Source organism: Lathamus discolor, chromosome Z (genome assembly GCF_037157495.1).
Source record: "Lathamus discolor isolate bLatDis1 chromosome Z, bLatDis1.hap1, whole genome shotgun sequence".
NCBI classification, from domain to species: domain Eukaryota; kingdom Metazoa; phylum Chordata; class Aves; order Psittaciformes; family Psittacidae; genus Lathamus; species Lathamus discolor.
The window spans coordinates 11,882,311-11,897,953 of record NC_088909.1 but is presented as its reverse complement, the minus strand read 5'-3'; the positions used below and the strand labels follow the sequence as shown (position 1 = coordinate 11,897,953).

Here is a 15,643-nt window from a genome sequence, read left to right as displayed (position 1 = left end):
AAGTGTTTTGTGTTTTAAAGCTTTCTGTGCTGCACTAACTACAGCTTAAATCGAAAACGCCTACATCACAGCTCAACTTGGCAGGTTACATGAAGGAAAGTTGTATCTCCAATGGAAAAGTCTACTTGATTGGAAGTTTTTGTTTGGCTTTTTAAACCCCAGACCTGTGGAAAATACTGTCTACTTATCACTTCTACTGTAGGAATGTATGTCTTCATAGACAGCACCATTTATCAACTTGAGTAAGTCACCCTTCCAAACTACCACTTTCAAAGTACTTGGTATTCACCATATCCATCCAATGGAACAAGTAGCTTTATGAAAGTCAAAAGAAAAACAACACAGAAACATAGCGGATTCAAAATGCTAGAAATGCCAGTTCTTTCTATACATGTATTTGGCACTTGGTGAAAATAATTTTATCCTTAAACGTTGTAATCTTCCTTAAGTATACAGCGTAAGTACATTTAAATAAGATGACGCTATTTCAGACTTGAAATTGTTATGAAGCTTTTGATAACACAACTACACTGCCTATTTTTGCTTTATAAACTTGTCCTGGGTGCAGCTGGAACAGTTATTTTTAATCTTCAGTAGCTGGTGCAGTGCTGTGTTTCAGCTTTAATCTAAGAACAACGCTAATAACACACTGATGTTTTAGTTGTTGCTAAGTGGGAGAGGGTACTTCAAAGACCCAAAAGGGTACCGATGGGGTTTTGGTATTGCTGCTTTGGAGACAGAGGTAATTGAGCAGCTGTCCACCTTGCCTGGTCTCTCAGAGGATCCTTCTGTTGTTGTTCTTTGACCTTCAGCAACCCCACAAGTGCCAATCGCGACCACAACAGTGCACCGGCGGCAATATCTGACTCCCTGATTCCCATCCATCAGCTGATCCGTAGACTGGAGAGCCAAGGAATGATCAGTAGGATCTGCTCACCCTTTAATAGCCCCATAGGGCCAGTGCGGAAGTCTAACGAAGACTGGAGACTTAACAGTAGACTATCGTGGCCTGAATGAACTGACACCACCACTGAGTGCTGCCGTACTGGACATGGCAGAACTTCAGTATGAGCTGGAGTCAAAGGCAGCCAAGTGGTACGGCACGACTGATATTGCCAATGCATTTTTCTCCATTCCTTTGGCAGCAGAGTGTACGCCACAGTTCGCTTTTACTTGGAGGGCATCCAGTACCCTCAGAACCGACTGCCCCAGGGGTGGGAATAAAATGGCAGGATGGACGTCGCCAGATCCCCACAGATGTGATCAACAAGATAACAGCAATGTCTCCACCAACTAATCGGAAAGAAACGCAAGCTTTCTTGGGTGCTGTGGGGCTCTGGAGAATGCGCATCCCAAATTACAGTGCGATTGTAAGCCCTCTCTATCACGTGACCCGGAAGAAGAATGATTTTAAATGGGTCCTGAGCAACAACCAGCCTTTGAGCAAATTAAACGCGAGACAGTTCATGCAGTGGCCCCTGGACCAGGCCGGACCGGGCCAGATGTGAAAAATGTGCTCTACACCACAGCTGGGGAGAATGGTCCTGCCTGGAGCCCCTGGCACAAAGCTCCAGGGGGACTCGAGGTCGACCCCTCGACTTCTGGGGTCGAGGATACAAAGGATCTGAGGCCAGCTGTACCCCAGCTGAGAAAGAGATACTGGCAGCCTATGAAGGGGTTCAAGCTGCTTCGGAAGGTATTGCCACTGAAGCACAGCTCCTCCTGGCACCCCGGTTGCCCGTGCTGGGCTGGATGTTCAAAGGCAGGGTCTCCTCTACACATCATGCAACTGATGCTACATGGAGTAAGTGGGCTGCACTAACTACACAGCGAGCTCGAACAGGAGATCCCAGTCGTCCAGGCATTCTAGAAGTCACCATGGACTGGCCAGAGGGCAAGGATTTTGGAATGTCACCAGAGGAGGAGGTGATGCGTGCTGGAGAGGCCTCACCATATAACAAACTGTCAGAAAGTGAAAAGCAGTATGCCTAGTTTACTGATGGGTCCTGTCGTATTGGGGGAAAGCAACGGAGATGGAAGGCAGCCGTACGCAGCCCTCAGTGACAAGCTGCAGAAGCTGCTGCAGGAGAGGGTGAATCGAATCAGTTTGCCGAGGTGAAAGCCATCCAGCTGGCCCTGGACATTGCTGAAGGAGAAAAGTGGCCAGTACTTTATCTCTACACTGACTCATGGATGGTGGCAAATGCCCTGTGGGGGTGGTTGCAGCAGTGGAAGCAGCACAACTGGCAACGCAGAGGTAAACCCATCTGGGCTGCTGCACTGTGGCAAGATATCGCTGCCCGGGTGCAGAGCCTGGTGGTGAAGGTACGCCACGTAGATGCACAGGTGCCCAAGAGTCGGGCCACTGAGGAACACCAGAACAACCAACAAGTGGGTAAAGCTGCTAAGATTGAAGTGGCTTGGGTGGACTTAGACTGGTAACATAGAGGTGAATTGTTCTGAGCCTGGTGGGCCCATGACACTTCAGGCCTCAGGGCAGAGATGCAACATAGAGATGGGCTCATGATGGAGGGGCGGACTTAACAATGGACACTACTGCCCAGGGTATTCATGACTGTAAAACATGTGCTGCAATTAAACAAGCAAAGAAGTTAAAGCCTCCTTGGTATGGAGGACGAAGGCTGAAGTACACCTATGGGGAGGCCTGGCATATATCACACTCCCACCAACCCGCCAAGGCAAGCGCCATGAGCTTACCATGGTGGAAGCAACCACTGGATGGCTGGAAACATACGCTGTGCCCCATGCCACTGCCCGGAACACTGAAAGACTCTTAAAACAGATGGAGCCTAACATCATGGACCAGATATCTCAGTGAACTTTATAGGGATGGTCCATAGACTAAGGTGCATCTGTCTCTTTGTGTACGTGTGTGTATGTAAAAAGACAAAAAGCAATAGTATATTGAAAAATGTGTGACCTGAGCATAACATGAATGGTATGGAATAAGGGGTAGATAGTGTCCTGAGTTCAGCTGTGTTATTTTTCTCTTTCTTAGCAGCTGGTGCAGTGCTGTGTTTCAGCTTTAGTCAGAGAACAACACTGATAACACACTGATGTTTTCAGTTGTTGCTAAGTGATGCTTACCCCGATCAAGGACTTTTCAGTCTCATTCTCTACCAGGGAGGAGGGGCACAAGAAGCCAGGAGGAATTAGAGACAGGACACCTGACCCAAACTAGCCAAAGTGGTATTCCATACCACAGCATGTCTTGCCCAGTATAGAAACAGGGGGTCACCCAGAAGGCCGAGATCACTGCTCGGGTTGGGCTGGGTATCGGCCAGAGGGTGGTGAGCAATTGTACTGTGCATCATTTGCATTTACTGTGTTGGGGTTTTTTTCCCTTCCATTTTTAGTTTTACATTCTCCCTCCCTGTTACTTCCTTGTGTGGAAACTCAGAACCTGCGTGGTTCTGAGTTACGGGCTGGGCTTAAACCATGATGAAACTCCAGTAATTTATCAACTAACTTGACAAAGTAACTATCAAAATTGAGTTCCAAGATGCCTCCACAGTCCTCACACACATGCACATGCAAAGGGGCACAGGAAGCCTATTCTGTGGTTTGATAACAGGTTTTCCTGTTGGTGTGAGTGCTGCCTCCCTCCAGGCAGTTTTCCTAAATGCATACCGGTTTCTATAGTGACGTTCCACACCAACAGAAATTATGAGATAGTGGATTTGTAAGTTGTTCTTAGTACTACTATCAGAAGAATTCATTAATCTCCTGTTAGGCTCTACAGTCAATTTCATAGTCTTTAGCTATTTGCTTATGGCTATAAAATTTTATCTCACTTCATCTTTTATCTCACTTCATCTTTTGACAGTAATCCCTCTAGATTTACACTTTATTGGTGGTTCAGACACATCTGGCAAACCACACTGCAATTGCTCTTTCAAAGTCTAACACTTTGGCATCCAAGCTTCTCACTGCAGTCACAGCTGTGGAACAGGAACCAGCAGGACTCCCATGGAACTGCATAGTAATGGAGGGGAAATGTGGGGATATGTGAAAGACGCAATCCTGTTTAATCTCCAGACTGCAGGACTGGTAAAGACCACTAAGAATCATTCTGGGTAAATGTAAAATATGCAAGTTCAAGAGCTGAGTTTTAAACAATTTCACAAATTATTAACAGGAGGAACATCATCTCTAAGTATCTGTTTCAGTACTCTGATATGGTCCATACAGAAAAGGTTAGAACTACTACAGTTGGGACAAGAAACAAGGAATTTGTTTCCGTTCTTACTTATCAATGAGTTTCTCGTACTTTAGTCCATCTAAGAACACATACACATAAATACCTGCTGGCCTCATCAGCACCTTCACATTTCGTGACTAGCTCTAGGAAATAACAGTTATTGCTAGCAATATTTAACAGTATTCTTTGTGAAAGAATCCTTAAATAAATAAATAAATAAACAAACAAACAAACAACTACATACATAAATACATAGATAAAGGAAAAGGCACATACCTGCAGGGTCAAAAGGTAGGATTTCTCCCAGCATCCCAAACACTCCATCAGTTTGGTCACGATTTGGCCATGTGTTGTTTCTAGGTCCTTGTGGTTTCTGTCCTAACATCTCTGACATCATATTGTCCATATAGCTGCTCACAAGACCCAAACTGTATAAATCAGAGCTTAAATCTGAAAAACCAGGATTGTTCCACTGGTTGATATGAGACAATCCAGCTCCAACAGCTTGGGCTGGCTGCTGTGAAGAATTAGTTAGCCATTTGGCAGGTACACGCTGCTGTGGTCCAATAGGTTGAAGCAAGTGTTGGTAATACTGCATTTGCTGCTGCTGCTGCTTTTGTGGCTGCTGTTGCTGTGACAAGCCTTGCTGGGAAGGATGCAGTGGTGTGTGAGCGACAGACTGCGGCTGCTGTTGTACTGTTCCTGATTTTTGTTCTGCTGCTGTAGAAGATGCAGCAGAGTTCCTTCTTTTCACCATTGGAGAAGTCTGCTGGGATTTGCCCATGTTAAAACCAGACAAGAAATCTATGACATCCTGCATTTCTTGGTCAGTTGGTAAATTCATGCCTTTGTCATCCTTGCCATCATCCGGCTTGAAGAAGTTGTCCCGTCTTTCAACTAGAAACCCATTCACTAGCTGGTTATCTGTGCTTTGAACTGACTGCAGTGGATCTGCAGTCCTAGGAAAGTTACCAATGTTCAAGATGCTTTGTAACCTTGCATCTATGTTAGCGGGCATTTTAGCTTTCTCCTCTGAGTTGGAACTTATAAAGACATTTTTGGAAGGCGTATTGGGGATTGAGTAACTTCCAGTATGACTTGTACTGGCGCAGGATGTTTTTTTTGTAAACCGTGAAGTCAGTTTTGAGAATGTCTTTTGCAGACCACCTGAAGATTTGCTTCCATTTCCGGATGGCATGTCAACTTGATTCCCAAAGTCTGAGATTTCACGCTGTAGCTGGATCTGAATACAAGGCAAAGCTTGCTCCCTGCATCAAAAACATGTATATCAAACCACTCACACAACTGAGTTAGTACTTCAGAGGAAAATGTGTATTTGGGTGTAGCTAGTGGAAGAAACAAAACCAAAGATTGCTGAGTTCACCAATTATTTCTTATGGTAACAATGCAAATTATTACTAGTATTTGCAATAGCATTAACTACTCGCATTAAGAAATTTTAATTGTGCTTCAAGATGTAAAAGGTGACTAATTAAATAAAAATCAAGTATTTCCATAAGACAGAAACAAATATTTTGTACACTTGGATAAGTTGCTGGTTTGATTTCAAGAAGACTGCTGTATCTCTGTACGTACCCTCAAGGCACCTATGTAGATTACCAATTTTCTGCACTCAGTTTGACTACTGTTGTCCCCTCCTGATGAACAGTATTAAATACATCAGTACAAATCTTTCAACAATGATGGCTTTGTTTAAACTAGGACACTAGAACATGAAAGCATAAGGCTCAGGAGGAGATATACCTTCCTTCCTTCCACCTGTGTATGTCAAACACAGCAGTGTAGAGCACATCTACTAGCCCCAAAGTCTTCTCTGGATCCAGACTCCTCTGTAGCAGAGACATTGTTGCTGGATCTTCTTTCAAACACCTGTAATCATTAAGTTTAACTTAAAAATTAAAATTTTAGGGATTTTTTTCATTAGACAATTTTACCATACTAGTCAGATACTAAAAGGCCAATTGCTGCGCTACAGAGGTCCAACTAATAAAAGCAGCACAATGTATGGATGCCTGAGGGTTCCTAAAGACTATGCCCGCAGCCTCTGTTTCTTTCTACTGTTGAAGATACAGCTAATCTAACTGTAAGAGTTGCATAATTTATTTTAAAATCATGATTAATGATGAGCTCTTTAGCTGAGCAGGCATAATTTGGGCACAGAGGAGCACAGAGCCACTCTCACCGTGTGTCAGCAGGAGGAGCTCTTCCAGAGCACACAAAGCCTGGCTCAGGCACTCCACATGATTTTAGTTCTTTCATAGTACAGCAATTTACATGAAGAGAACAAAGAAGTGCCAGTCTATAGAGAAATTAAAGATGTATTTGTATAAACAGACTACCAGTTGATTCGTGCTTCTGGACATACCACTGGTACCACTGGTAACAGGCTCTCACTACAGATTCAGATGAATGAACTGTTTTGTACTGAAATTCCTAACCCTGGGAACTCCGAAGTAAGAGAGAAAGGAAGTGTTCTAAATCCAAATCATTGTTTCAAAAGGGAAGAAATCCTCACCTAAACTGCAGATTAATCCTACAGTTCTTCCCTAGGCAGTCAGCTAAACTGGCAGGGATAGAGTCTCTTGGACCACAGAGTTCTGCAGTTCATGACAGTGCTTAAAGAACAGCCCAGTGAAAAAAGAACTAAAGCTCTCATACTAAACTCATCTAATTCCTGGTCTTCCTGAGGCAAGAGCTGTGAGGACCTGCTGGGAAGAAGCATAACAGGAATACTACTGGATTATTATTTTTTATTTTTTAAACCTCCATCATCAAGTTTTTATTTCTTCTTTGTAAGAATGTCTGAGCGCCCCAGCACTGCCCCTCTTCGTTGCCTCCGGAGGCAGCACAAGTACAAAGACATCAAAAGTACAACTGTCAGTCTGTCAGGAACTGTACTCAGCTCCAGATAAAGGAACTTCAGGAAGATATGCTATAATTGCCTAGTATTCTCTCTTCCACTCGTACTGCAATGTTTCCCCCTACATATTTTAGTCATAGCTAACAGTATAATCTGCAATACAGTATTTTTATTTACCAAGTTGATGGTACTTGCACCACAATTCTGGATCCTTCTAAACTTATCTGAGGAGCGTAAGCTTCTTTATTTTCAATCTGAGCTGTGTCCACAACCACCTAGCAAATAAAATAAAAAAAAAAAAAATATTTTAAAAATTAGTTCAAGATACTTTATCACCACTGTAGTCAAGATGCAATAATCCCAGCTATGTGCCATGCTACAGGTGTAAAACATAACCAGATAAAAACAAATCGCACAATTATCGTAAGTTTATTTCTATTTTAAAAAGTAAATTAAAAAAAAAGAGTTTGATACAGTAACCTGTATTTCAAGGACTTAATTATTCTCAATTGCATACTATAGTTATGCATCACAACGTAGTTACCAACTGCTTTACCTAAACAGCTAGTAGTCATCAGTGGCTTCATGTAACAGCCCCTACATTTGAGAGGTTTGGCACTATTAGTACTTTAACAGCTCCCCAACACCTATTTATCAAAATATTTTAAATAATTAAACTTCAGTGCATGTTATGATATAGACAAGTAGTATAGACTCTGAAACTCTTCACATAGCTCACCATTGTTAAGAGCCCCTCTTCCCTTTTAAGGTTATAAAATTCCACACCAACATCTGCCTATTCTATCTAATAGAACTGTACTATTATTAATTCCCTATTATATAAAGGGAAGAAAAGTGACTGTTCAATTTGTGGAATTCTGAGCCTTCTGTACGACATCAGGAAGATATATGGAAGATAGAAGTCTTGAAAAATCAACCTTCTGTCATTAACCTTTCTTTTTATGGAATGGAGGAGGAAAAGGTTCACTTCAGATTCATTTAAACTTTAAAACCAGTGATGGTAAGTTCCATATTTGGTTCGTGCTTTCTGGTTTTGTCCAGTCTGCACAGGTCGGCCTTTTTGATCATTTCCATAATCTCCTATTTTGGTCATGCTGAACCAGCAGCTTCTTGGCAGCCATCAGCAGTTCTTGCTCCAGTGACTAGCAGATTAGCTGTACTATTTATCCTTGAAATGGCTGAAGTCCTCTGGTATAAATAAGCCTAAAGGGATATTACTGGCTCTTCTGCGATCATCCTACACTGGTTCTGCTCCTAACTGGTTGTCTACTACTGGTTATGAGGAAATGTGAAGTATGAATAATGCTTAGAGTCTCTTTTCTTGCTTTGACAAAGCCATCCAATGACACTTGAACATAATTACTTCCCACCTTTAAGGTACTTTAGCATAAGGCCTTAATTTTCCTTCAGTTGACTCTAAGCATTTGTGTAAGTTTATTCAGACTTGTAAAACATGTCGAAGCACAGTGACAAAGAGCCATGCTATTACCCACTCATGAAAATACCTCATTTAATAACAGGGCAACTCCATTTCTTTTTCTCCCTGTATTTGTGCCATCTTAATTTCAGGTAATTTGGTAATCTGCAATTCAGCTATACTGCAATTATAATTGGGGTACCAAGAGATTACCTTAAGAGTGATTGTTCTCAACTCCCAAGAAAAAATCCTGTCTGAATCTCAGACCTGTAAGTCAGAACTAAAATTCTGATTTAGCAGACATAAATCAGCTTCTGGTGGCCTGGCAGTGCTCAATGTCTGGGCTTTGCTGGGGTGTCATCGTCCTTCTATCCCATCTCACTCCCCCCATTCTTTTTTTGCTTTTAAAAGCTTTACATCTCTCAACATTTGATCAGAGTTACAACATCTGGGATTTAAACATTATTACAAGATTTAGGGCTTTGCAATGCATGTTTTTATGCACAGAAAGATGTACTAGCACAAAAAAAGGATGACCAGAGATTCAATTAAACCTTCTCTTCATGACTCTGCATGATGCCAATTCAAAATTTTATTTCTACTCATCCTCTGAATTCAACTATTTTAATACACATCACTTATTAAAACATGGAGGTTTCTTCAGCTGACCCAAATCTGAAAATTTAAGTCTTAATATATATTGCTAAGGTAACAACTGCACTTGGAAAGAAATTATTTCTTATGTTAAAAACCGGAAGCCTAAAATAACCAAGCAAACTAAGTCACATCTCACTGTGCCTTCCACTCTTAATGAGTTTGTTCTTAAAAGGCACATTGCAAGACAGACTAAAGATAAAGACTGTCAAGTAATGTTCTCTTTTAAATTTGGCATTTGAATGACAAATTTACACACAATTCTGAACTAGTACAGACAGCTTAGTTTCTAAAAGCTATAAAGCAAAGGCTACACAACTCTGTCCCATGATTCACTTATCCGAGTTCTACACAAAATAAACTTAAAATAAACACGTTCTCCCTCCTCGCCTGGTGGGCGCTTAGAGGATAGCTTCCTGTGCATCAGACATCTATTGTTCTTGATTTACAGGTGCTTCCTGTCTCATTTCCACCTAAAGAATGCTTTAGAGAAACAAATCGTAATTTCTCACCATTGCATGAGGCTACATAGAACCATAACTGAACCTCATAAAAAATTACAGCACACAGTTTATAAAGAAAAACCTCAACCCTCACACCTTCCAGACTGTAACAAAGCAAAATGAGAATGAACGAAAGACAGAAGGCTGTCAAGTATTTCGTCATGCAGATAGCTCATTACTGTGTCTTTGAAGATAAAGACCTGCTACTTTCAGAACCTGAGGTTCATGGAAAAAGCTTTGGACACATCCATGATTCAACACAAGTAATATTCCGTATATTAGCACTGTCATTTGGGAGAATGTGTAAGTAAGTTTTATGCTGACGACTCTCTAAATGTTATGATAAAGCTGAAGAATGTCACTGCTTTAATTACCAGCAGGTCTAACTAGTTATGTCTAGACTGGAGGACATCAAGACATTTTCAGAATCCTGAGTCCAAACGTGCCTCGGGCCACTCCCCAGATCTCATCAGGGCAGAACCTGGGTGTGCACAACACTGAAACCCCCTGGAAAGGAAATGACGGGAGGTACAGCATCCTCCAAGGCATTCCTCATCTAGACACTTAGGAGCCAAGAACTCTTGAGTTACAGCACACTCCCATAGGGCTGCTGAGAAACAGTTCCTTTCTTAACCTCATTTTCCATCCCTTGCTGCTGGCTCCCAGCATTCTAGCACAAAACAATGGTAAGGTGAAGACACAATCCCACTTAACCATAGCCTTCTTTTTAGTTCTTGTACTTTTTAATATTTAATACACTTTCCTTGAAAACACCTCAGTAGAAATTTGATCTATCCTACTATTCCACAACTGCTTTCTTTCCCTGCAAAGATATCACCTTCTTACGCCTCCTGTAAAGCTTCCTTACACAGAGTGGTTAATGCACTACTATCTCCTGTCCCTCAATCCCTGTATCACAGTGAAGTCAGGATTGAAAGCAGATGCACTGCTGTTCGATACTGGCTGTCTGTACTTTTGATTTTAGGCTTTCTTTACATGAAAAGACACTTGAATTCCACTATGATTTGAACCTGCTCCTCTAACAGATAATAATATCTAGTATCAAAGGAACGCTAAAGTAGAAACACCTGACAAATTCACAACTTACAATTTATCATTCACCATTATTGAAGACCTTGTCAATAGTACCAGAACACGTGTGGCTTAATGAATGAGGTAGAAGGTCAAAGTCACATAATCAGCTGTGTGATTTGTTTGAAAAATGTGATATTTACTAAATATGTAGCGATATTGATCCTTTCACCAGAAATGACAATTAATTACAAAGTCCTGATGGCTTGCCATCACCTTGAACAAAGAATGCAGATATGAATCAACAAGAAGCATTTAGGTTATTGTAGGTTAAAGACGGTTCAAAGAATACTTGACAGAAACTGTCATAGGCTATGGTGTACCTTGCATTTTCTTCTTATCAGATTGCATTCATGCCCCCATTTTGTCCAGTCAAATGAAAACTCACATTAGCCCAAAAAAATCTGTGTCATGAATGACACTTTATTAAATGCAGAGATTTCAGTAATTAGTTAGGGGAGCACAAATGCATTTTCTTATAGAGTATGTTCCAAGCACCTATGTTAAGCACCTGTTTAAACACTCTGAAATCCAAGGGTTTTGTCATTAGCAAGGTGTTTAATTGCTCTAGGCTCTTTTGGATATGCAAGGTAGCATTACGTGGGGCAGAGGACTTCCTAGTTTATGCCAGGCAGGAAACCCAGGTTCCATTCAAAGCAGAGAGGAAATGGAAAATAACTGCAGTTTTTAAAGCTAATCTGAGAAAAGTGGAGAGGGAAAAGGGGAGGAAGGGTATTTATTTTTAACATGGTCATCCATAGATTTGAAAATCTTTCTATTTCACTACGTATTAGAAGTTTCATTCTTGCATTCTATCTAGTAACAGAGAGTACAAAGTACACAGTACATTCTTCTGTTCCTATCAGCTACAGATGAACTTGCGTTCTACAAGGATACACTTTGCTCATAAATCAAGTTAGCTGCAGCATTAAAAATGGAGAAACACAAAGTAAGACCCTGGAAATTAATTTCCAGACTCTTTAAAATACCCAGTTTCTCTTCAGGACGTAGCCTTTTTTTGCTAAGCCTATTCATAGTCACTTACCAGTCCAGCTTGGCCAAACAACAACTGTACAGCAGTTTTGCAGGCTCCTCGCCAAGTGGAAGGGCAAACCTGATTTAGTACTTCAGTAACAGGAGAGTCATCCCGTGGTGTAAGTCCATTATGGCATCCAGCTTCCTTAATCAACTGCAGCATTGTGTGCTGAAAAAATAAACATTTTGTCATACTAAATACACAATTCAGAAATGTTACCACCAATGCTTGCACATGCATTTAGCATTGTTCTAAATGCTTTTCAGACAACTGTAACATCTGTTACCCCTGAGCAGTCTTGTACAACTAGAAAACCTCAACTGCAGAACAGAAATATACAAGATCATCCCTGCTACTGGGAACACAACACTCCTCCAAAATAATAAAACAGGGTTTTTTGCTTAACTTGCAGAACAGTTTAATTAAAAAGCACTGCAAAGACAACAGAAAAGCAGTGTTTTGAGCATGGATTGTTTCAACTCTTTCAGGAAATAGGAACTGGTCTTATCCTGAAAAAAAAAAAAAGTGAAAATGCTGATTCATATTGCCCAAATTACTCCTGAATGGACATCTTTTCCATTCCTTCACACTGAAAATACTGTTAACTTTTCCACAATTTTCAATTATTTTTAGCAATTGGTTAAAGTCTGTAAGAAGACATTAAGAGGAGCTTTGGTACAAACGCTTTAAGTATCTCCCCTAGTACTAGGCTGGGCCTAGTACTTATTCTGGCACCTAAGAAGATAAGTGCTGTCAAGCGCACCACCTGGTTGAGCCACCTGCACGAGCTCACGCTCACCTCCACTTCTTGATGCCTAGCCCATCTATTTTCCCAAAGCTTCAGTGCCTCCTAGATTTCTTTGCTGCTCTCAGATAGAACTGAATTTTTCCAGGTGACTAAATGTCACCAGAAGCAGGCGTAGACCTACAATGTTATCAAGATCTTGTTTCTACAGGAAGTCAGGCTAAAAATACGCACTTTTAAATACAAGTTTGGCACTGAACTACTACTGCAGTTGTTCTCTGAAGGTTAAGGAATTCACTATTTTTTAAACCCTTTACTCTGTTATTACCGTTTTCAGCTTCAGGTTTTCTGCTGCAGACTCATTAAAGGATATTCCTTTCAGAAAATGTGATCCTATCTGAACAGGTACAGTGGGCAGTTCACACTGAATGGGCTGAGGTGGAGTCTGTCTCCTTCCTGTTTGCTGGGCTTCAGCTTCACTGCAACAGCCCTGGAGTACAAAACAGATCCATTAGAAGAAATTAAGACATTAGAAAAATCTTAACATGAAATAGCTGTTTTCAAGGTGAAGAGGGATGAACAAAAGACCAGGTTTAGCAGATCTTACCTGAAGACTTGCTTCAATAGCTTTTGGGTTCAAGTGAAAGCCAGCCTTCATTGCATATTCACAATGGCCTAAGCTCTCCAAAGCCACTTTATAAGCCTGGCATTAAACAAAAAGTTGAGATAGCACAGCAAGTACGCAAGCAGTCATCACGTCTGGATACATATATAAGAATTGTTACATGGAGTTACCCTACTTAGTTCTACAGCATACACACATTTACCATAAAGATTCCAATACTATAATTCTCAAATACCTCATGGCTGCCTGTGGTACATATTTCTGAAGTAAGACAGTCATTCCCTATTTCATTCCTTGGCCCACAGACTGTACTACATGCACATGAAAGCTGCAGTCTTTAAAAACTACCTGCAAAGCACTGTCAATTTTCATGTTTAGCTCTTTGAGCTGATGTTCAGGGATTGCCACACTCTGTGAGCAGAAAAGTTGCTGAACTTCAATTCCTGCCAAACATCCATCACAGCCTCTTTCTCGGAGTCGAGATGTGGCCTGTAATGCAAAATAAAAATCCAGGGTAAAGAGGTTCAACATTAAACCAGGTCAAGCTTAATTAAATTTTAAAGAAGAGAAAAAAACCCAAACAAACCCACAGCGTTTAGAACATTATAAAGGAGTTGAGAAGCAGCACCTGGTGGGAAGGATCGAGAGGAGATTATTTATTATAATTTATTAAATCTCTACTGCTACTTTGAAAGTACAAATCTCACATAATTTGTATGGCATATAGGTGTTGACTATCGACTTAATTCATTGTTTGCTGTTACCATTTCAGCTCCCTCTTAAGACTAAGGATCCTGTTACACAGGCCACATGATGACTGTCATTACCAAAGGAGAGACCTACAACTTCAACATAAAGGGCATTACTTGACACAGAAAATATATTTAACCATGTGGACAAACACTCCTGTGTACAGAGGATACATTTTATAAAATTGAGGTTGATTACTGTGGTGTGATTTGAGAAGAGCCACAAAAGAGTAAGACCAACTCAGCACAGCAGGAGAATAGTTTTATGTAGTATGATTTTTAAAAATAAAAAATATGAAAAGCCACATATCTAGTTTTAACTGTAAAATAATACACAACTGAGCAGGGTAAAACAAAAAAAAAAAACCCCGATCGCAACTGCATTTAAGGCCTTGGAAAAAGCTTATTTTTCAGACTATGAAGGAGTCTTGCTCTAAAGCAGGATGCTGAAATTGGGGATTTTTGGTGCTACAGCCAATGGTCATTGCTCACCTCATTGATACATACAGAATTACCGCATTTTCCAAGTCAAAAAATCTTAAAAGGGAAAACAGTTTCATGCCACTGACAAAACTTTTTGTCTTAAACTTTATTCTGAAACAGCAGTGTATTTCCTGTCAAGGAAACTGGTTTTATAAGGAAATAATGGATTGCCTTCCTCCACAAAGTTAAAATTTGGAAATATTTCAGTATTTCAATTCTCCCGTCTATCAAAATAACTTGTATATTAGCCTGTCTAAATTATGAGAGAGCGCAGATTTTTCTTAAGCTATCCTAAACACCCCCCCCCCCCCCCCCCCCAAATACTTCAGAGCAGTTATTTTAGGCAACCATAAAAATTGAGAAGTTTCTTCTATTTTTATTCTAGGAACTAGGAAGAATTTGTATTTTTCTCTTCTCCTCTCCATGCATGTTTAATGAAGGATTTGATTAGTGTAATACTTGCATTAAACTCTATTTCGAAATACAGGTTTTATTAACAGAAATAGCTGGAGAGGGCTGTCAAGGAGGTACAAGGGAAAGTTAAGGACTCAAGATTCTGCAGACCCAAGTTTAATTTTAACCACATTTTAAATAAACTTGATAGCAATGGCAGGGCATTTCTACAAATTGTACGAGTTTTAAGGAACTAAGTATATTAAACATAAAAAACCCCTATTTTTAATGCAAAAGGAGTACAGCTATGCCAGGATTAGACTGTTACAATTATCTGTATTACACCTAAAGCACCCCCAAATCCTTATTTTACCCAACGAAAAAAGTTTATGCTGCAGTAAAAATTACAAACAATTTCTCTGCATTCATACTTCTAAAAGAAACTTGTTTGCTTTCATATACCTTGCACATTCCAGGTTGATAAATGGAAACCTTGACAAGATTTCCAGTCAAGACGACTATAAAAAGCCTGCGTGTGCCGCCAAATTGGGCTTCAAAAGCACATGCTCCAAGTTACCTGAATTTAACAAAAATGTGCATGCAGTGTCTGAAGCCATTCTGATCTATCAGCCTGTGGATTCAACAGTGCAATGGAAAGCAGAAAAGCTTTAGACATAATCTAAATTATTTTTCATTAAGGTTTTCTGCTGTTTTTTCAAACATTTTACCACTTCTGCCAAACCACACTTGAACGCTGTTAATTCATTACTAAAAAAAAGCTGCTTCCACTGTGCACTCCTTATATACTCCCTATATATCACA

The 15,643-nt window shown here is 40.5% G+C and overlaps 1 protein-coding gene across 4 annotated transcripts in view; it reads right to left on the bottom strand.

The window, feature by feature from the left end:
• Positions 1 to 15,643, bottom strand: part of GARRE1 (granule associated Rac and RHOG effector 1) — a 63,236-nt gene that overhangs the window by 6,702 nt on the left and 40,891 nt on the right. For all 4 annotated transcript variants that reach the window (XM_065662098.1, XM_065662101.1, XM_065662099.1 and 1 more), the window contains 7 exons: positions 13,545 to 13,685; positions 13,179 to 13,274; positions 12,900 to 13,061; positions 11,836 to 11,994; positions 7,281 to 7,378; positions 5,987 to 6,112; positions 4,499 to 5,490 (listed from right to left, as the gene is read on the bottom strand). In XM_065662098.1, the coding sequence (XP_065518170.1) occupies positions 4,499 to 5,490; positions 5,987 to 6,112; positions 7,281 to 7,378; positions 11,836 to 11,994; positions 12,900 to 13,061; positions 13,179 to 13,274; positions 13,545 to 13,685 (1,774 nt within the window). The remainder of the gene's footprint in view (positions 1 to 4,498; positions 5,491 to 5,986; positions 6,113 to 7,280; positions 7,379 to 11,835; positions 11,995 to 12,899; positions 13,062 to 13,178; positions 13,275 to 13,544; positions 13,686 to 15,643) is intronic.